The sequence below is a fragment of the Oncorhynchus clarkii genome, unplaced genomic scaffold (assembly GCF_045791955.1).
Source record: "Oncorhynchus clarkii lewisi isolate Uvic-CL-2024 unplaced genomic scaffold, UVic_Ocla_1.0 unplaced_contig_9205_pilon_pilon, whole genome shotgun sequence".
NCBI classification, from domain to species: Eukaryota; Metazoa; Chordata; class Actinopteri; order Salmoniformes; family Salmonidae; genus Oncorhynchus; species Oncorhynchus clarkii.
Genome location: NW_027258730.1, coordinates 1 through 23,323, shown reverse-complemented (window position 1 = coordinate 23,323; position 23,323 = coordinate 1). Strand labels below are relative to the sequence as shown.

The following is a 23,323-nucleotide window of genomic DNA, read 5'->3' as shown; positions in this document are numbered from 1 at the left end:
TACAGCCCGCTTGGAGTATGCCAAAAGGCACCTAAAGACTCTCAGACCTTGAGAAACAAGATTCTCTGGTCTGATGAAACCAAGATTGAACGGTTTCTCTTGAATGCCAAGCGTCACGTTTGGAGGAAACCTGGCACCATCCCTACGGTGAAGCATGGTGGTGGCGGCATCATGGTGTGTGGATGATTTTCAGTTGCAAGGACTGGGAGACTAGTCAGGATCGACGCAAAGATGAATGGAGCAAAGCACAGAGAGATCGTTGATGAAAATCTGCTCCAGGGTGCTCAGGACCTCATGCTGGGGCGAAGGTTCACCTTCGAACAGGACAACAAACCTAAGCACACAGCCAAGACAACGCAGGAGTGGCTTCGGGACAAGTCTCTGAATTTCCTTGAGTGGCCTAGCCAGATCCCGTACTTGTACCTGATCGAACATCCCTGGAGAGACCTGAAAATAGCTGTGCAGCAACGCTCCCCATCCAACCTGACCGAGCTTGAGAGGATCTGCAGAGAGGAATGGGAGAAACTACCCAAATACAGGTGTGACATGCTTATAGCGTCTTACCCAAGAAGACTGTAGACTGTAATTGCTGCCAAAGGTGCTTCAACAAAGTACTGAGTAAATAGTCTGAATACTTATGTAAATGTGATATTTCCAATTGTTTTCTAATATACTTGCAAACTTTTTTTAACTGCAATCCCGTTAACGGGATCGATATGACAACAGCCAGTGAAAGTGCAGGGCGCCAAATTCAAACAACAGAAATCTCATAATTAAAATTCCTCAAGCATACAAGTATTTCACATCATTTTAAAGACACACTTCTTGTTAATCCCACAACAGTGTCCGATTTCAAAAAGGATGTACAGCGAAAGCACCAATAACGATTATGTTAGGTCACCGCAAAATCACAGAAAAACAGCCATTTTTCCAGACAAAGACAGGAGTCACAAAAAGCAGAAATAGAGATAAAATGAATCACTAACCTTTGATGATCTTCATCAGATGACACTCATAGGAGTTCATGTTACATAATACATATATGTTTTGTTTGATAAAGTTCATATTGATATCCAAAAACCTCAGTTTACATTGGCGCCATGTTCAGAAATGCCTCCAAAATATCCGGAGCCACATCAAATAACAGAAATACTCATCATAAACTTTGATGAAAGATACATGTTTTTACATAGAATTAACGATACACTTGTTCTTAATGCAACCGCTGTGTTAGATTTCAAATAAGCTTTATGGCAAAAGCACAATATTCAATAATCTGAGAACAGCGTTCAGCCACAAAAGCAAGCCATACAGTTACCCGCTAAATAGTGAAATCAACAAAAGTCATAAATAGCATTATAAATCTTCAATTACCTTTGCTGATCTTCATCGGAATGCACTCCCAGGACTCCCACTTCCACAAGAAATGTTAGTTTTGTTCGGTAATGTCCATAATTTATGTCCAAATAGCTACTTTTGTTAGCGCATTTGGTAAACAAATCCAAAGTCATGAAGCGCGTTCACTAAAAACAGACGAAATGTTAAAAAGTTCCATAACAGTTAGTAGAAACATGTCAAACGATGTATTGAATCAATCTTTAGGATGTTTTTAACATAAATCTTCAATAATGTTCCAACCGGGGAATTCCATTGTCTTCAGAAGTCCGATGGAACAGAGCTCGCTCTCGCATGAACATGCATGGTCAGTGCATGTTGAAGTCATGGCAGACCTTACTCATTCCCTTCTGCTTCGGCCCCACCTCACAGTAGAAGCATCAGACAAGGTTCTAAAGACTGTTGACATCTAGTGGAAGCCGTAGGAAGTGCAAACGGACCCATATCCCACTGTGTATTCGATAGGCGATGAGTTGAAAACCTACAAAGCTCAGATTTCCCACTTCCTGGTTGGATTTTTCTCTCAGGTTTTTGCCTGTCATATGAGTTCTGATATACTCAGACATCATTCAAACAGTTTTAGAAACTTCAGAGTGTTTTCTATCCAATAATAATAATAATATGCATATATTAGTAACTGGGACTGAGGAACAGGCAGTTTACTCTGGGCACCTTTTCATCCAAGCTACTCAATACTGCCCCTGCAGCCATAAGAAGTTAAATGTTTTTTGCTTTGTCATTATGGGGTATTGTGTGTAGATTGATAAGGAAAACAATTCACTCAGTTTTAAAATAAGGCTGTAATGTAACAAATTGTGGAAAAAGTCAAGGTGTCTGAATACGTTCCGAATGAGCTGCATATCAGCCCTCTGATTGAAATGAAGATCAAGACGTGCTGCTCTGTTCTGGGCCAGCACCTAGGTCTTTCCTTGCAGCACTCGACCACATGACGAGACACTAATCAAGATAAGACAAAACTAGTGTCTGCTGGACTTGCTTTTTGGAATGTGGTGTCAAAAAAGCAGAGCATCTCTTTATTACGGACAACCTCTCCCCATCTTTACAACCATTGAATATATATGTTTTGGCCATGACAGTTTTCAATCTAAGGTAACACCAAGTAATTTAATCTCCTCAACAGCCACACCATTCATTTACAGATTCATCTGAGGTCTAGAGCTTAGGGAATAATTTGTACCAAATACATTGCTCTTAGTTTTAGAGATGTTCAGGACCAATTTATTACTGGCCACCCAATCCAAAGCAGACTGCAACCCTTTGTTAAGGGTTTCAGTGACTTCATTAGCTGTGGTTGCTGATGCGTATATGGTTGAATCATCAGCATACATGAACACTCATGCCTTGTTTAATGCCAGTGGCAGGTCATTGGTAAAAATAGAGAAGAGTAGAGGAACTAGAGAGCTGCCCTGCGGTACACCACACTTTACATGTTTGACATTAGAGAATCTTCCATTAAAGAAAATCATCTGAGTACTATTAGATAGGGTAGCTATGAATCCATGATATGGCAGAGACATAGACATAATTCAGTTAGTATTAGATTAAAGTGAGAGAGGGGGAAGATGGGAGGTACAGCAGAGGGATAGATAGAGGGTAAAAGAGAGGGATAGAGAGTATGTGAGAGGTTCGCACTGAAGTTCTCTAGCTGGGGGGGAGAACGGTTCCCGCATCGTTACTCTCAAGGCCGTGATTGGTTGTCTTGACCATAACACATATATTTTCTCAACACCAGGTTATCGTCAATAATGTTTCATTTTCATAATTTAGCAGATACTTTTATCCAGAGCGACTTACAGTAGTGAGTGTACACATTTTTGTACTGGTCCCCGATGGGAATCAAACCCACAACCCTGGTGTTGCAAGCAACATGCTCTACCTACAAAGCCATAAGGGACCAGTCTGTCTCTTTCAAATTCGGGCTGCTTGATTTTGTACTCCGTCTTGCAGCTGTGCTGTGCGCTGGGCCTTCCTGTTAACATAGCTCGCCTGGTGGTCATCCTGCGCCGCTCATCCCATTGCCCTAACTTCACCCTGTGCCTCATGCTGAACCCAGCGTCCCCCGACATCCTGTTCCTGGCCACGGTGCCGGTGCGGATCTATACATTCCTGCACGGCTGGACTCTGCGCAATGTCCCCTGTAAGCTAGCCATTTTCCACTCTAATCGGCGTCCAGCGCCATCTCCACGTGCTCTACCCACAGAAGTGGAACTGGCTGGGAAGCAAGGGGAGGCGGCGCTGCTCCTGGCCCTGTGGTGGCTCGCCTGCATCCTGACTTCCCCCGATGTGGCCACTCACAAAGTAGACGATGGCAAGCTCAAGTGCAGGTGACACACAGGCTCCGATGCTGAAAGAGCAGTTGTCCTTGTCTTGGAGACCCTACTGAAGTTCGTGGTCCCATTCTCTGTGTGGTCATGTCCTACTTCTGCCTCCACCGGCGGTTGAACTGCCCAATTGAGGCGTCGGCAGTGCTGCTGTGCCACAGGAGCGCAGCAGCACATGTCGTCCGGAGCTTTACGTTTATCAACAGCTGCCTGGACCACTTCTTGTACGTCTTCATCTCACAAAGGAGGCCAAGTAATCGTCTGAGCGCAGGATGCAGGTACTCCTAAAACGAAATATACATTTGAACCTGTTAAGGATATGGCAGACATACGCCCCCTTTGGAGAGATTGGGTACCCCTAGTAAACTGGAAAAAAAATCTGTCAAAAATTGCTAATATATGCAAATAAAAATTATTATTGGATAGAAAACACTCTAAAGATTCTAAAACCGTTGGAATTATGTCTGTAAGTATAGCAGAACTCACAGGGCAGGCATTCTTCCAAACTAGTTTTTGTGGCCATGAAAGTTGGAGCAACTTTGACGTCATGGCCCCCACCCTTCCCAACCAGCTATGATTCTGGGGACACTTTCTATCTCTTCCGCTAGATGTCCTCTTTCATTAGAGCTTTGAATCGTTCAAATCCCGCGAGAATTGACCCTATGGGAGTGAAATTAGTGCGTGCCACGAGAGAATAGGCTGTGCGTATGGGCGCGAATTGGTCCCAGCCATTCCTTTGTTCCAGCACTCAAGAGAAGGGCAGACGATGGCCGATTGAATTGTTTGTTTTGCATGTCTAAAACATCATAAAGCTTGCTTCTGCACTTAGTTTGACCTGTTTAGTCGACATATAATGTGTAATTTTGAAGTTTTGATGCGCAACTTATCCGGACCAGAGGACATTTCAGCTGATGTTATTAGCAGTAGCTAATACAAAGACGCAAGACTTGAAACCAAACGATGTATTGGGTAAGTATGAAGCCTTCCAGAACATTCTGAACGAAGACCATCGAAGGTAAGGGAATATTTATGCTTAAATCTGTGTTTCTGTTGACTCCAACATTACGTGGAAATGTAGCTTGGAACTGAGCGCTGTCTCAGCATATGGAATAGTGTGCGATTTCTGTAACGTTAAAAATAAATCTAACACAGCGGTTGCATGAAGAAGCAGTGTATCTTTCTAACTATATGTAGAACATGTATATTTAGTCAAAGTTTATGATGTCTATTTACGTTATCTTGCCACGCTACATAGATTTCCTGCGGGCATTTTTGAGTAATTTCTGAAGGTGAACTCACTGTAAATGGACATTTATGGATATAAATGGCATATTATTGAAAAAAAAAAATATGTACTGTGTAATATGTCATATTACTGTCATCTGATGAAGATTTTCAAAAGGTTAGTGAGCGATTTATTTTTTAATCCTGCGTTTGTTGATTGCATGTTTTGGCTATTGAAATGAGCTATGTCTGGTGGTGGTTTTACATATATATGTGCTATGTTTTCGCCGTAAAACATTTTAGAAATCTGACTTGCTGGCTAGATGAACAAGGTGTTTGAGCTATTGGACTTGTTAATGTGTGGAGGTTAAATATTTTTAAGAATATTTTTGCGTTCCATGCGCCACCGTTTCAGCTGAACGTGGGAGGGTTGATCCCCAATTGGGAACCAGTATCGTAGACAGGTTAAAGGTTGAGTCGCTGACTCTGGGTCTGTATAGCCTGTACTTTTATTTTATTTTTAATCATTTGTTTAACCCCCTTTTTCTCCCCAATTGCATGTTATCCACATGTTTAGTAGTTACTGCCTTGTCTCATCACTTATAGACTCGGGAGCGGCAAAGGTCGAGAGCCATGCGTCCTCCGAAACACAACCCAACCAAGCCACACTGCTTCTTAACACAGCACGCATCAAACCCAGAAGCCAGCCACACCAATGTGTAAGAGGAAACACCATACACCTAGCAACCTGGTTAGCGTGCACTGCGCCCAACCCGCCAGAGTTGCTAGTGCACGATGAGACAAGGATATCCCTGCCGGCCAAACCCTCCCTAACCCGGATAACGCTAGGCCAATTGTGCGCCACCCCATGGGCCTCCCGGTCGCGACAGAGCCTGGGCTCGAGCCCAGAGACTCTGGTGGCACAGCTCCCAGGTAGCGCAGTGCCTTAAACCACTGCGCCACCCGGGAGGCTAGCCTGTACTTTATATGTATCCATATGGTAGCCTAGATTTGTTCCTTTGGTGACCTATCGCCCTTCAAGGTTGACCTCCATTGGTCAAATCCATATTCTATTGCTTCTCAGCTCTCCTATACATAAAGAAATAGATTTGGATTTCATGAATAAATATTTGTTTTATTTATCTTGAAGTAGTCTACAGGTAGGCTAGTTCTGCTTTGGTTCAGAGGAGCTCTAACTTCCCAGAGTGTTGGACTATTTCATCATACTGTCACGCCCTGACCATAGAGAGCTGTTTATTCTCTATGTTGGTTAGGTCGGGGTGTGATTAAGAGTGGGTTATCTAGGGGAATTATATATCTATGTTGGCCTGATATGGTTCCCAATCAGAGGCAGCTGTTTATCGTTGTCTCTGATTGGGGATCATGTTTAGGTAGCCATTTCCCCATTGTATTTGTGGGATCTTGACTATGTTTGTGTGTAGTTGCTTTCTGCACTGCATGTAGCTTCACGTTTCGTTTATTCGCTTTATTGTTTTTGTGCTTTAAGTTTCTCTGCTTTAAGTTTCTCTTCCAAATAAAAGCATGGAAACATACCACGCTGCATCTTGGTCCACTCCTTATAACGATTGTGACACATACAGTACTGTGTGCCTCATTCTACGTCAAGATGTTGACAGGTACATAATCAGTGAGCACAATGGAAAAACACACTAGATGTATGCAACAACATTTCTGCCTAAATATATCAATAAAAGCATGAATTTCAAACCTTGCACCACTCTGATGCCCAACATGGGTTCAACCATGTTAGTTTCAGTTTAAGCCACAACAAGAAGTGAGACGACTCGCCAACACTGTATTTCAGATGTAAAAACACCTGATACATGGACAAACAACTTTATCCCCACCCAAAGGATTATGCCTTTCCTTTCAAAATGAGAAAAAAGCCTAAATCCTCAATATTGATACTATAAACCTTGTATTCAACACTATGAGCTATATTTTTTTATATATGAATGAGAAGCCCTCAACACCTTTGATATGACTTATATGACTCTGTCAGTACACCCTCCTCCCTCTGCCACCTATCATTAGTCCCCAGTGTAGATGCAAGGATTGACCATACATGAGAACGACATGATACTGTAGTTTAAAACATATTTTGAAACTAGAACCATTTTGATTATGATAGGGTTACGCACACCCCAAAATGTTTTGTAGAGGTGCTGACTGTATGAAGAAAACTGTATAAAACGAAAGAATGAAAGATGTACACTACATATACTCCCAACAATTGAATGGGTATATGTAGTCTGTGACTTTCTTTTTATACGGATCTGGAGGACCTTGAACTTAAAGTTAAACACCCGCTCTACACATCACACAAACGGCCATTACGCAGTGTGGTCAGAGGAGGGTGACAGAGCACCACTACTCTCCATCTTGAGAAGGTTTGAAACATACAGAGGCAGTAATTCTACTGTTAAACTTAATTGACCTTCTGAGGCAGACAACCACTGTTGATGGACATAAACCACTGTGTAAGTGGGTCAAACTAGGCCTGATTTAAGATATAATTGTTACATTGTGTGGTTTATGATTTTAGTATTCTCAAATACGATACACACTAGGCCTACTTTTGGAAACTGCTGACGTCATTTATCGGTGTGTGTACACGTGCACGGTGCATGTATGTGCATAAAATATGAAAGCTTTGCATATCTGTCCTGCCTCATTGCTCCACATACTTTTAAAACCCCAGTGTTGATCAGTGACTGTTCACTCCTTTCAGAGCCACTGACACGCAGCACAATGATGATGTCACTGATTCTACTGCTGGGGACACTGGGGCTCCTTGTTCAGGGTGAGAGACACTTTGACTAACTCTGATTCATTATGGATTTGGCTTCAGAGTTACACTTCATTCGTTTATTTTACTGTTTTTTTATTTAACATTTTGCTTAAAAGGCTATGCTTTACGATATGCTTGTTGTTGTGATAACCTTATTAATCAACCTTTTTTCACTTTGGTTTATCTTTCAGAATCATCAGCAGATATAATTCTGACTCAGTCTCCTAAATCTTAGTCTGTTAGTCCAGGAGAGACTGTCTCTATCAGCTGTACAGCCAGTTCAAGTACGGGTAATAATCTCCACTGGTACCTGCAGAAACCTGGAGAAGCTCCTAAACTCCTGGTTTATTATGCTGCAACCCGTCAGTCTGGGATTCCAGGTCGTTTCAGTGGGAGTGGATCTGGTAGTCCTTATACTCATTACACTCTGACCATCAGTGGAGTCCAGGCTGAAGATGCAGGAGATTACTACTGTCAGCAGAGTAACAGCTTTCCATTCACACAGTGTTAGAGCGTCATACAAAAACCTCCCTCAGCTAAAGAGGAACAGAGTCTCCCTTATTCTAAAGTATTCTAAACAACATTTCTTCAAAATATGACACTACAATAATGTAATTGTTTAGGCTTGTCTATGGATTATGATACTGTACATATCTCTCAAAATATTCTGCAAATGTTAAATCTTTGTTTAACACACTGGGACCACTAAGGATACAGAGCTGTAGAAAATGCTTTCTTTTGAAAGACGTTGAACAAAATTCAGAAGAGGTTTAGATTTTTTTTTTCACGCTTTGATTCATCTTCATATTGTAAGAAGCACTAACTTCATTACGCAATAGCATGAATGTTGATCCTGTCCGAACCCAACTATTTATGCCCTACTCAACTTCGAATACCCCTCCAACCTTGAGTGAATACAGTCATATCGATTCCATTCAAGAAGTACTACTTTAGATTATTATACATGTCACAAATGTAGTCTACATACTGTATACAAAGCCATAAAAAGACTGCGAATTCCCCGATTTGAACGTTATGCAAAGTCCAGTGTAAAGTCTGCTTCCCCAGCCCATGTTCAGTTATTTAGTTAGACACACAGCTGCCACAGTCCCAGAGGATTTGAGGCTGAGTGATTGTGAGCTCTGGTTGGGTTGAAACTCAGATTTACATGGGCAGGGTGACCGCAACACTCCCAGAATACAGCAGTAACATGGCCAGATGTTCACCTGTTCCCAGAGAGTTCCACTGAGCTTGGAGCACATGGCTTCAGTATTGGTAACATCCAGAGTCATATATTTAGAGAGTTAGGCCAACTTTTAGAGTTTAGTTTTGTTCTAATTCTAGCCTGCCACAGAATGTTGAAGTGTCATGTAAATACATCATAATGCAGAAACCTCAATATCCTCTCTAATACATGGCTCTGGTAACATCATAAAGACTGGGGAGTCTAGAGAACATGACTTCAGTATTAGTAACATCATAAAGACTGGGGAGTCTAGAGAACATGGCTTCAGTATTAGTAATATCATAAAGACTGGGGAGTCTAGAGAACATGGCTTCAGTATTAGTATCACTGTAGATATTTTGACTGGTACCAAATGTGGCCCAATCAGCCAAACATTCCTTGAAAAAGGTTGATTGAGTAAAATGTATTTCTAAAATCTCTTTCCAGGGCAGAGAGCTCATCATTCTTTATGAAAATGCAATAAATCAAAAGTATCTCAATGTCTAATGGTAAAACTCATTAAATAATGATATCCAGGCAAACAGTTTAAAATATTGAACGTCTTTATTATCTCAACATGTCAGAACCAACAGCATTACAGTAATTAGGTTCAGAACACTTGTGGCAGGTAGCCTAGTGGGTTGAGCGTTGGACTTTTAACCAAAAGGTTGCAAGATCAAATCCCTGAGCTGACAAGGTAAAAATATGTCGTTCTGCTGCTGAACAAGGCAGATAACCCACTGTTCCTAGGCTGTCGTTGAAAATAAGAATTTGTTCTTAACTGACTTGCCTAGTGAAAGCCAAACAGATCTCTCATTGTTGTTTGTTCCATAATGCTACAAGATCCAGGTGGAGGAAGATTTCCCATACAGGGTCCAGCCCAGCATTAGACAAGTGTGCTAGTATTGCTGGAACAGTAAGAAGACGAGGTTCAGAGTGGGGAACTCCTTCAGAACACTGGTCTCTCCTCAGAGAGCGGAGACTGGGAGCCCTGGGTGGCCTCACAGGTCACAGAGCCCACCTTCTTCCACTGGTCAACAGGGAGGGTCAGGGTGCTGCTCCAGCTGTAGTGGCCGTCCAGGACGCCGGGGTTCCCGGTCACCTCCCAGGTGTTACTGCTGCTAACTTCCAACTTCCAGCTCAGCTTCCAGTCTGAGGGGAAGCCCTTGATGGCCAGGCACATGAGAGTGGCCTTCCCCTGCTACAGCTCCACACTGGAGGGGGACAGGACTGTCAGGGTGGGAAGAACATCACCTAGGAGACAGGTGGGAAGTTATGGAGAGGGGAACTATCAAACACAAGACTGATATGACAATAATGATGCAGCAGTTTTACATCTAAGCTGTAAATTACATTTTTTTCCATCAGTAGGTTTCTGTTCCTCATACAGACAGTTAGTTTATCACACTTCCCTTTGAGTAGCTACTGAAGCATATTATAACTACATGAGATGACTGAAAATACATTCAACTATCTTCAAAATTTAAAAGATGTTAGCATACTTCCTTTATTATAATGGAATAAAATCCTATGAATCAAACTGCATTTCACTATTAATTAATATGATTGTTTTGAAGAACGTATGAAATTAAATTATGAATTTATTTAAAACCGGTTGATAAAATGCCTGTGCTGAGGAAGTAAATTCCAGTTGACTGTAAACATCTAACAACATTATACATTTAATTTAAAAGGCTCACTAAAATGTTTGAGAAAATGAATAGTGTAATTTACAAGACATTCTATCACAAATTGAAAATAAACATATTGATATGAACAGCAGAACAGGCTTTCTTCGCAAGACAGCAAGACTTTAACAGATAGCAAATAACATTTAACATAGCATATAAAATAGCAAATGAGATCAAATAAGATAGCAAAACAGGAAATAGATAGCGAAACTAAGCAATACATTTTCTCCTTCAGCATTCAGCTGCAAAGTAAGTTGAATATAACCATCTTTCAACAATTATATACCCTCAAAAAGACACATTACAATATAATGAATACTGAGATGATTTACGGGACAGGGTCTTTGAACCAAAACTAATTGCTCGAGGTCCAAAGAAAAGGTAAATTCAGCTATTCACACAAATTGTGACTCATGATCATGCATAGTATTTATTTAATTGTGAATGTTTCTGGTCTCATATGATCATCTATGCATCTATACAGTATGCAAGGTCAGAAATGTCCTTGTCCCAACACGCTCTAGCGACTCCTTGTAGTGGGCCAGGAGCCTGCAAGCTGACCCTGGTCGCCAGCTGGAAGGTGTTTCCTCCAACACATTGGTACGGCTGGCTTCCGGCTTAAGTGAGCAGTGTGTCAAGACTTGACAGGGGGGTGTTTTGGAGGAAGCATGTCTCTAGACATACGCTTCTCCCGAGTCCGTAGAGGAGTTGTAGCGATGGGAAAAGACTAACTACAAATTGGGGAGTAAAATGGGTAAATGTGCAACAAAAAACTCCCCCAGTTCATCAGGAGGAATCTGACCAGAGGCAGTTAACCCACACCTTTCACTTACTATCAATCTATGACATGAGATCAAGAGAAGAGAAACTCAAGCAGACTTTTCTAGTGAAGAAACTGTTAACAGTATCCATTATTTTCGAGAAACAAAGAATTAGATGTCTAAAGTCTACTGTCTTCTAGATAGCTCTTAGATCTCTTATTTTTTCATCAACCATGGAACACATGAACTCCTCCAACACCTCCAGCATGGGCCCAACCTTCCCAGATGTAGGCCCCCTGTTTTCGAAAATCGTCCTGGGGCTGTGCACTGGGCCTCCCTGGTAACATGCAGTTGAAGTCGGAAATGTACATACACCTTAGCCAAATACATTTCAACTCCTTTTTTTCCCCACAATTCCTGACATTTAATCCTAGTAAATATTCCCTGTTTTATGTACATTAGGATCACCACTTTATTTTAAGAATGTAAAATGTCAATAGGAGAGAGAATGATTTATTTCAGCTTAAATTAATTTAATCACATTCCCAGTGGGTCAGAAGTTTACATACACTCAATTAGTATTTGGTAGCATTGCCATTAAATTGTTTAACTTGGGTCAAACGTGTCAGGTAGCCTTCCACAAGCTTCCCACAATAAGTTGGGTGAATTTTGGCCCATTCCTCCTGGCAGAGCTGGTGTAACTGAGTCAGGTTTGTAGGCCTGCTTGCTCGCACATGCTTTTACAGTTCTGCCCACACATGTTCTATGGGATTGAGGTCAGGGCTTTGTGATGGCCACTCCATTACCTTGACTTTGTTGTCCTTAAGCCATTTTGCCACAACTTTGGAAGTATGCTTGGAGTCATTGTCCATTTGGAAGACCCATTTGCGACCAAGCTTTAACTTCCTGACTGAGGTCTTGAGGAGATGTTGCTTCAATATATCCACATAATGTTCCTGCCTCATGATGCCATCTATTTTGTGAAGTGCACCAATCCCTCCTGCAGCAAAGCACCCCCACAACATGCTGTTTTTCGGCTTGCAAGCCTCCCCCTTTTTCCTCCAAACATAATGAGGGTCATTATGGCCAAACAGTTATATTTTTGTTTCATCAGACCAGAGGACATTTCTCCAAAAAGTACCATCTTTGTCCCCATGTGTAGATGCAAACCCTAGTCTGGCTGTCTTTCTGGCGGTTTCGGAGCAGTGGCTTCTTCCTTGCTGAGAGGCCTTTCAGGTTGTCGATATAGGACTCGTTTTACTGTAGATAGTTAGTAGTTTTGTACCCATTTCCTCCAGCATCTTCACAAGGTACTTTGCTGTTGTTCTGGGATTGACTTGCACCTTTCGCACCAAAGAACATTCATCTCTAGGAGACAGAACACGTCTCCTTCCTGAGCAGTAGGACGGCTGCGTGGTTCCATGTTTATACCTGCGTACTATTGATTGTACAGATGAACGTGGTACCTTCAGGCGTTTGGAAATTGCTCCCGAGGATGAACCAGACTTGCGGAGGTCTACAATTTATTTTCTGAAGTTTTAGCTGATTTCTTTAGATTTCCCCATGATGTCAAGCAAAGAGGCACCAAGTCTGAAGGTAGGCCTTGAAATACATCCACAGGTACACCTCCAATTGACTCAAATTATGTCAATTAGCCTATCAGAAGCTTTTAAAGCCATGACATAATTCAGTAATTTTCCAAGCTGTTTAATGGCCCATTCAACTTAGTGTACGTAAACTTCTGACCCACTGGAAATGTAATACAGTGAATTATAAGTGAAATAATCTGTCTGTAAACAATTGTTGGAAAAATGACTTGTGTCATGCACAAAGTAGATGTCCTAACCGACTTGCCAAAACTATAGTTTGTTCACAAGAAATTTATGGAGTGATTGAAAAACGAGTTAATGACTCCGACCTAACTTCCGACTTTAGCTGTTCTGGTGGTCATCCTGCGCAGCTCTTCCCAACACCCCACATTTACCCTGTGTCTCATGCTGAACCTGGCGTCCTCCGACATCTTGTACAGATGAACCTGGTACCTGCGATACCGGTGTGTATACTCTCCTGCCTGGCTGGATTCTGGACCGCCTGCAAGCTGTCTGTATAGCCTGTACTTTCCATGGATCTATAGGGTTGCCTAGATTTGGTCCTTTGGTGATCTAACCCCCATTCAAGCTTGACCTCCATTGGTCAAATCCTAAATTATATTGCTTCTCATATTTCCCATGCATGAATAAATAGATTTAGTTTTAATTAATAAATAGATGATGTTTTATTTCTCTTACAGTATGCTACTTCTGCTTTCGTTCAGAGGAGCTCCAACTTCCCATAATGTGTTAAATGACTTCATCACACTTGTTAAGTTGCCTCATTCTGTCAAAATCTTGACAGGTATTTTAGCATTGAGCACAATGGAAAAACACATTAGATGTATGCAACACCATTTCTGCCTAAATAGAGCAAGAAAAACATGCATTTCATACCTTTCATGCGCAACATGGGTTCAACCATTTCCGTTTCATTCTAAGCCACAAGAAGAAGTGAGACAACTTGCCAACAATATCAAACAAAATGTTTCTGTACCAAATTAAGGTAGAACTTCCCATATTGTAATGGATTTCCTCCCCTTCGTCTGAGGAGTAAGGATCGGACCAAAAATCAGCATGGTAAGTGTCCATATTGATTTATTTAAAAACACAACTGAACACTGGAACAAAATAATAAACGTGAAGAATCTAAACAGTCCTGCGTGGCGACTGACACGGAAGACAAACACCCACAAAAACATAGGTAGAAAAAGGCTACCTAAGAATTATTCTCAATCAGAGACAACTAACGACACCTGCCTCTGATTGAGAACCATACTAGGCTGAACACAGAAAACCAACATAGAAAAACAAACAGACTGCCCACCCCAACTCACGCCCTGACCATACTAAACAAAGACAAAAACAAAGGAACTAAGGTCAGAATGTGACACATATATGTCAGATGTAACACATTTGCTACATGGACAGGCAAATGTATCCCCACCCAAAGGATCATACCTTTCGGTTCAAAACAAGAAAAAGGCTAAATCCTAAATAGTGATACTGTAAACCATGTATTCAACACTATAGGCTATATTTCTATATGAATGAGAAGCCCTCAACACCTCTGATAGCAGATATGACTGATATGAGTCAGTCTTCCCTCCTCCCTCCGCCACTAATCTTTAGTCCCCAGTGTAGATGCCAAGAATGACAGTCCATGAGATTGACATGGCACGTTAGTTTAAAACATATTTTGAAACTATAACAGTTTTTTTGTGGTTACGATAGGGTAATGAAACCACGAGCTGAAGCACATCCCAGTAATGCTTGAATAGGTGCTGACTAATGGAAAGTAAACTGTATAAAAGTAATGAAAGAAAGTTGCACACTATATATGCTCCTAACAACTGAATTGTTCTATAGAGTGTGTGACTTTCTTTTTATACGGTTCTGGGGACCTTTAACTTAAATTAAAACACCCACTTTACCCGTCTCTCAAACTGCCATTACACACTGTGGTGAGAGGAGAGAGACAGAGCTCCACTACTGTCCACCATGAAAAGGTTTGAAGGACATAATGTAGAGGCAGCAATTCTACTGTTAAGCTTGGTTTACCTTCTCCCGGGACTGACAACCACTGTTGAGGGACATCACACACTGTGTGGGCGAGTCAAACTAGGCCCCATTTAAGAAATAGTTGTTATAATGTGTGGTTTGTCTATGATTTTAGTATTCTCAGATTTGAAATACAGTAAGCATAGTTTTGGAAACTGCTGACTTATTTTATCTGTGTGTGTGTGTGTGTGCACGCGCGCATTTGTGTAAAATATGAGACATTTGCATAGCTGTCCTGCCTCATTGCTCCACATACTTTTAAAACCCCAGTGTTGATTAGTGACTGTTCACTCCTTTCAGAGCCACTGACACACAACACAATGATGATGTCACTGATTCTACTGCTGTGGACACTGGGGCTCCTTGTTCAGGGTGAGAGACACTTTCACCAACTTTTATTCATTATGGATTTGGATTCAGATTTACACTTCATTTGTTAATTTAACATGATAGAATTTTTAAAAACATTTTAACATTTAGCTTGATATGCTATGCTTTACAATATCATTGTTGTTTTGATAATCTTACAAATCAGCCTTTCTTGAATTTTGTTTTATTTTTCAGAATCATCAGCAGATATCATTCTTACTCAGTCTCCTAAATCTCAGTCTGTTAGTCCAGGAGAGACTGTCTCTATCAGCTGTACAGCCAGTTCAAATACTGGTAATCATCTCCACTGGTACCTGCAGAAACCTGGAGAAGCTCCTAAACTCCTGGTTTATGTTGCTACAACACGCCAGTCTGGGATTCCAGGTCGTTTCAGTGGGAGTGGATCTGGTAGTCCTTATACTCATTACACTCTGACCATCAGTGGAGTCCAGGCTGAAGATGCAGGAGATTACTACTGTCAGCAGGGTTTGAGCACTCCGTTCACACAGTGTTAGAGCATCGTACAAAAACCTCCCTCAGCTAAAGAGGAACTGCTCTGTCTCATTAGCTGCAGAGCTTCGGAGTCTCCCGTATTCTAATAACAAATTCTTTGAAATATGACACGACACTACAATAATGTAATTGGTTAGACTGTCTATGGATTATGATAATGTACATATCTCTCAATATATTCTGCAAAAATGTTAAATCATTGTTAACACACTGGGACCACTAAGGGTATCGAGCTGTAGAAAATGCATTATTTTGAAGGACATGTTGAACAAAATTCAGAATAGGTTTTGATTTTTTTTAAGCTTTGATTTAAATTCATAGCTATATAAAGACCTGAGAGTGAAGTCCCCAACTTGAACGTTATGCAAAGTCCAGTGTGAAGTCTGGTTCTCCAGCCGTCGTCAGCCCAAGTCAGACTCAGTCCCATAGGGTTTTAGGCTGGGAGATTGTGAGCTGTGGTATCGTAATATTTGCATGGGCAGGGTTACTGCAACACTCCCAGAATAGAGCAGCACAGTAGCCAGATGTTCACATTTCCCCAGAGAGTTCCAGTGAGTTTAGAACACATGACTTCCGTATTAGTAAAATCATGAAGATCAATGGGTCTATAATGTCTTCAGTATTAGTAACATCATGAAGACCAATGGATTTAGAACACATGACTTCAGTATCAGTAACATCATGAAGACCAGTGGGTTTAGAACACATGTCTTCAGTTTTAGTAACATCATGAAGACCAGTGGGTTTAGAGCACATGGCTTCAGTATTAGTAACATCATGAAGACCAGTGGGTTTAGAGCACATGTCTTCAGTATCAGTAACATCATAAGACCAGTGGGTTTAGAGCACATGTCTTCATCATGAAGACCAGGGGATTTAGAACACATGTCTTCAGTATCAGTAACATCATGAAGACCAGTGGGTTTAGAACACATGTCTTCAGTATTAGTAACATCATGAAGACCAGTGGGTTTAGAGCACATGGCTTCAGTATTAGTAACATCATGAAGACCAGTGGGTTTAGAGCACATGTCTTCAGTATCAGTAACATCATGAAGACCAGTGGGTTTAGAGCACATGTATTCAGTATCAGTAACATCATGAAGACCAGTGGGTTTAGAACACATGTCTTCAGTATTAGTAGCATCATGAAGACCAGTGGGTTTAGAACACATAGCTTCAGTATTAGTAACATCATGAAGACCAATGGGTTTAGAGTTCATGGTTTCAGTATTAGTAACATCATGAAGACCAGTGAGTTTCTCTTAGGGGTTCCAATGTATCATTGGATCCCCTAAGAGAATACTTTCTAAAGCTTTAGGAAGAACATTACATCGTTGAGCCATTGAGAAGTAGAGGGGGACTGAGCAGACTTCCACTGGAGAAGAATTCCACGGTGAGCTAATAAGGATGTAAAAAGCAACAACATCGCCATGTTTGGGATCCAAGGAGAACAAGTCTCCTGGAATACCAAAAACAGCTATCAAGGTACATTGCTGCAGGTTCATTTCAAGCACCCCAGATAAAGTTTTAAAAAATGAATCCCAGTAATTTTGTAGTTTAAAGCATTGAATGAACATGTGACTAAGGTCATATGGTGAGACATGACATCTATCACACTCATCATTTACATTTGGATATATTTCAGACAATCTGGATTTGGAAAAATGCACTCTATGTAAAACCTTACATTGTATGAGACCAAGATGAGCTCAAGATGCAATGGAGCGTTCCCTATCAATAGCCTCGTCCCACCACTCCTGTGTAAATTCAACACCCATTTCCCACTGCCAAGCAGATTTAGTTTTGTTGGTGGAGTGTTTGTCCAATGACAAAATACACAGATAGATCTGAGAAATGACTGCTTTCTGTCGAGGTAATAGAGTCAATATACCATCCCAGGGTTAGCAAGGGGGTGGAGCAGGGAAGCCAGAAAATTGGGAGGAGACACAATGCCTAATTTGAAGGTAACGGAAAAAGTGAGATGGAGGCAAATAGTATTTAGAGGCCAGGTTGGGAAAACTAGAAAAAAATAAATGTACATATAAGTCTTGGAAGGACTTTATTACCTTTCCTCGTCCAGTGAAAGAAAGCATTATCTATTAGAGAAGCGGGGAAGAAGTGATTCCTGTCAATAGGACCCATAGTAGATGCAGAGGAGAATTTAAAATACAGTCGAAACTGGTACCAAATCTTAAGTGTGGAAAGCACTACAGGTTTGCGAGTATAGAGAGAGGGGGATGTTGGTCGAGAAAAGCAGAGTAACGCAAGAAGAGAAGCAAAAATACAAGAATGTGCCTTTAGGTGGCACCATGAGGTATCTGGAGCATGTAACCAGAATGGCAATTTCTGAAAGCTGGCTGCCCAGTAATAGTATAAAACGCTGGGTAGTGCCAGCCCTCCACTAAACTTGAATCTCTGAAGTAAAGATCTATTGACTCTGGGTACCTTTCCTCCCCAGATAAATGTGGTAACCGCCTGATTGATTGACTTTAAAAAAACAACAACACCTTGGTAAAAACAATGGGATAGATTGAAATAGAATTTGGGTAAACTGTTCATTTTTACAGCATTAATCCTTCCTATAAGTGATCGTGGTAAGCTACCCCGTCTCTGAAAATCAGTTTTCATTTGCGCAAGAAGGGGAGGAAAGTTTGCAGAACAAAAGAGCATATAATGAATTTCAATCCAAGGTATTTGAAACCAGAGCGGCTAACCTGAAAGAGCAAATCTATCTGCTGGAGCTGCAGCGCTGCTGGATTGACTGGGAAGCACTCACTTTTCTGGAGATTCAGGTTGTAACCGGAGAAGGAGACAAAGTTCTCCAGAATAGAAAGGATAGAAGGTAAACAGGTTACAGGGCTACTTACATAGAGTAACAAATCATCTGCATATAATGATAACCTAATGTTCAACTCCTTCCCGTGTTACACCTTGGAAAGAGGAAGATGCCCGTAAAGCTACTGAAAGGGGCTCAATGGCGACGGTAAATAATAAAGGGGACAGTGGGCAGCCTTGGCGTGTCCCACGTTCCAGAGCAAAATAATCAGAACGGGTGTCATTGGTACAGACACTGGCCTGGGGAGATGTATACAAGAAACGGATCCATGAGCAACATTTTTCCCCCTATTTTTTTTTATTTTTAAGAACAGCAAATAGCTATTCCCTTTCAATTCTGTCGAATGGACGTCTAGGGAGATTACCACCTCAGGGGAGTTGGAGAATTGTTTCGAATAAATCATGTTAAACAGTGTCCGAATGTTAAAAAATGAATATCTGTCCTTTATAAAGATGGTTTGTTCCTGTGATATGAGTCCTGGTAAGACTACTTCCAGACTGGAGTCGGAGCCATTACCATTACCGACTGGAGTCGACGCCATTACCATTACCGACTGGAGTCGACGCCATTACCATTCACGTTTGCCATCGCGGTTGAAACTTCAGTTACAGGTCTTCTGCTCCTCAAGTCGTGTGACATTTGCGTCAAAAAAGGTAATTTACGAACTCACCAATCAAATCTGATATGTAAGAAAGTAGAAAGCAAAGTACAAATTTGGAAAAATTAACGCCTTGTCTACGAGATTCTTCTCCATTCACATGCTAAACCGGAATGTCGATTTTTCGAACAAATATTACATCAATAGAATAAAAGTATCAATGGATTATCTCACACAAAAATATTTCACACATTACAGAAAACTTACAAGAGTAATGGAAATTTATCATTTTGTTTAACTATACATAAATTGTATGTTGAGCAGAGGATCCAATGAATGGATGACCCAACTATGTAATGGTAAATTTAGTTTGACATTAGCACTATAAACATGTCTTAATAATTATTCATTATGTAGGCCTAACTCTCAGCTCTTCCTGTGGTGGTTACTGACAGGATACACCCCTGTAGAAGACAGGAAAGCAGAACAAAATGCAGGTTAACCATATGTTTGCCAATCACGGAGGTATTGGAGAAGACATTAAATGCAATATTTACTCACTTATTCATGAACCAGATTAGCGAAGTTATTCTTCAGCTTTTCTTACTCTTTCATATCTGTCAGTGTCTTGACTCTCTCGGGGTTGTGATTCCTTTGCGCTTTTTCAATCAGGAGGTCAAGGTATTTGGCTGCGCTCATTGGATTTGGTCTCAGAGCGATCTGATCCAGTTTTTGAACAATGCTGTTTATTTTAAGAATTAAGATTAAGCTGGCAATGAGTTGCAGGTGAAGTTCATTCAAAAAGATGATGAGGAACATTTTTGCTGTCAGCGATTGACCTTCCAATTCTTCATACTTTCTCTTTAGGTCTAGGTACGTTGATTCACCTTCTTCTGTTTTAAAGACATAAATGAACTTCTCTTTACAATGATCGTTCCAGCTGCATTTCTTTATGCAGACGGCGCATCTGTCTTGCTGCATGCGTGTACACCCAAAATATTCTGTGCAAGGGTGATGGCAAGTTTCCCTGCAAGAATTACAATTTGTTGCCTTCTTGTTTACGGCACATTTCTCCTTCACACTTACATCTAAAAGAATGGAGAAGTTTCTGTTGGCTTCCATGTCCTCTTCATGTTGTTCTAATTGGTCGCTGACCCTCCTCAGTGCTTCTGCTCGCTGCATTGCAACTTGTAGCTGCTTTGTTAATGTCTGGATTTCCATTTCCAGTTGTTTGCGTTTCTCTAAAACTTGACGTGTTAATACCAAGCTTTTTGCTTCCATTGTACATAGTGATTCAAAAAACATGGCCATGTTTTTCATGCTCATTTTCCAAGATGATTGACACACCTCATCATTTTCCTCCTCCTCCTCCTCTTCATCCTCTTCATCGTTTTGTTCTTCATCATCTTCAACCATTTGTAAACCAGCAAACACATTGTTGAATTTGAAGTAAACAGGGGTACCAAGTTCATTTCTGACACATGGAACTTCTGCCATTACCAGTGCTTGAAGGACTAAAGGCTCCCCACTATCTGCAAAAGTACTGAGTGCCACAATGTTATTTTCTATGTCCTTTCCAAAAATTGAGAGGACAGAATCAAAAATGTACCGCTGTGTAGGTGTGAGGCGCACTTGTGCAGCTTTTACAACAAAGCACACTGCATCAATGTGGTGGACTCCTTTTGGAGATTGAAACAGCTCCTGTAGATTTTTTGTGATGAGTTTGTCTTGCTCTATTCCGCTTGTGTCACCAAATCCTGGAGTGTCGATGATGGTTAAAGAAAATGGAATGTGATCACCTTCGTGACCAAAGATCTCATACACAGTGATGGCAGTTGTTTGTGAACTAGTTTGACTTTGACTCTCATCAGCAATGATTTCAAATCTGTATTTATCCTCCCAATCAACGCCAAGGATGTAGTTCACCATCACATTGATGAGGGTTGATTTTCCTGCTCCTGTTTCTCCCATCATCAATATCGTTCGGTTCATTTTGCTCGGGTCCTTTTTACCAAAAGTCCATCGCCTGATATTTTCACTGTCATGCAGAATCTCTTTCTCTGTCATTAGCAGATACTTTGTTTGAGGTCCTGGACTGGTTTGTTTACAATCTTTGATAATGTGAGCATGCAGAAGCTTGGATCTGGGTTTATATTCTGAACTCATTGCGCTTGCTGATTGCCTGTAAAAATATATATATATATAAAAATATAAATTAAACATGAAATACCAGGGCAAAAATGGTATGTAGTAGGCCTACAGTGCCTTGCGAAAGTATTCGCCCCCCTTGAACTTTGCGACCTTTTGCCACATTTCAGGCTTCAAACATAAAGATATAAAACTGTATTTTTTTGTGAAGAATCAACAACAAGTGGGACACAATCATGAAGTGGAACGACATTTATTGGATATTTCAAACTTTTTTAACAAATCAAAAACTGAAAAATTGGGCGTGCAAAATTTTTCAGCCCCTTTACTTTCAGTGCAGCAAACTCTCTCCAGAAGTTCAGTGAGGATCTCTGAATGATCCAATGTTGACCTAAATGACTAATGATGATAAATACAATCCACCTGTGTGTAATCAAGTCTACGTATGAATGCACCTGCACTGTGATAGTCTCAGAGGTCCGTTAAAAGCGCAGAGAGCATCATGAAGAACAAGGAACACACCAGGCAGGTCCGAGATACTGTTGTGAAGAAGTTTAAAGCCGGATTTGGATACAAAAAGATTTCCCAAGCTTTAAACATCCCAAGGAGCACTGTGCAAGCGATAATATTGAAATGGAAGGAGTATCAGACCACTGCAAATCTACCAAGACCTGGCCGTCCCTCTAAACTTTCAGCTCATACAAGGAGAAGACTGATCAGAGATGCAGCCAAGAGGCCCATGATCACTCTGGATGAACTGCAGAGATCTACAGCTGAGGTGGGAGACTCTGTCCATAGGACAACAATCAGTCGTATATTGCACAAATCTGGCCTTTATGGAAGAGTGGCAAGAAGAAAGCCATTTCTTAAAGATATCCATAAAAAGTGTCGTTTAAAGTTTGCCACAAGCCACCTGGGAGACACATCAAACATGTGGAAGAAGGTGCTCTGGTCAGATGAAACCAAAATTGAACTTTTTGGCAACAATGCAAAACGTTATGTTTGGCGTAAAAGCAACACAGCTCATCACCCTGAACACACCATCCCCACTGTCAAACATGGTGGTGGCAGCATCATGGTTTGGGCCTGCTTTTCTTCAGCAGGGACAGGGAAGATGGTTAAAATTGATGGGAAGATGGATGGAGCCAAATACAGGACCATTCTGGAAGAAAACCTGATGGAGTCTGCAAAAGACCTGAGACTGGGACGGAGATTTGTCTTCCAACAAGACAATGATCCAAAACATAATGCAAAATCTACAATGGAATGGTTCAAAAATAAACATATCCAGGTGTTAGAATGGCCAAGTCAAAGTCCAGACCTGAATCCAATCGAGAATCTGTGGAAAGAACTGAAAACTGCTGTTCACAAATGCTCTCCATCCAACCTCAGAGCTCGAGCTGTTTTGCAAGGAGGAATGGGAAAAAATGTCAGTCTCTCGATGTGCAAAACTGATAGAGACATACCCCAAGCGACTTACAGCTGTAATCGCAGCAAAAGGTGGCGCTACAAAGTATTAACTTAAGGGGGCTGAATAATTTAGCACGCCCAATTTTTCAGTTTTTGATTTGTTAAAGAAGTTTGAAATATCCAATAAATGTCGTTCCACTTCATGATTGTGTCCCACTTGTTGTTGATTCTTCACAAAAAAATACAGTTTTATATCTTTATGTTTGAAGCCTGAAATGTGGCAAAAGGTCGCAAAGTTCAAGGGGGCCGAATACTTTCGCAAGGCACTGTACACATATTTAATGCA

General features: G+C 41.0%; 1 protein-coding gene and 1 pseudogene across 1 annotated transcript; one reads left to right on the top strand and one right to left on the bottom strand.

Annotated features, from left to right (window-relative positions):
* The first annotated feature begins 2,978 nt into the window (after positions 1-2,978).
* On the top strand, positions 2,979-4,025 carry LOC139398356 (free fatty acid receptor 3-like; annotated as a pseudogene).
* Positions 4,026-9,947: 5,922 nt separating this feature from the next.
* On the bottom strand, positions 9,948-21,585 carry LOC139398355 (uncharacterized). Its single transcript, XM_071144406.1, has 3 exons — positions 20,767-21,585; positions 18,700-18,804; positions 9,948-10,199 (listed from the first exon to the last, which is right to left on the bottom strand). Exons 1-3 carry the CDS (start codon positions 21,583-21,585, stop codon positions 9,948-9,950), a joined length of 1,176 nt encoding a protein of 391 aa, XP_071000507.1.
* Positions 21,586-23,323: the final 1,738 nt, after the last annotated feature.

Bases quoted from the DNA above. Each gene is read 5' to 3' on its own strand.
- LOC139398355 (XM_071144406.1), bottom strand. From the start codon at position 21,585: ATGAGTTCAGAATATAAACCCAGATCCAAGCTTCTGCATGCTCACATT. The intron at 18,805-20,766 runs GTGTGTCAATCA...TCTATTCTGGAG, and splicing joins AGGAGGAGGAAAATGATGAG to AACTTTGTCTCCTTCTCCGG. The intron at 10,200-18,699 runs GTTAGCCGCTCT...GTGGAGCTGTAG, and splicing joins AGATAGATTTGCTCTTTCAG to CAGGGGAAGGCCACTCTCAT.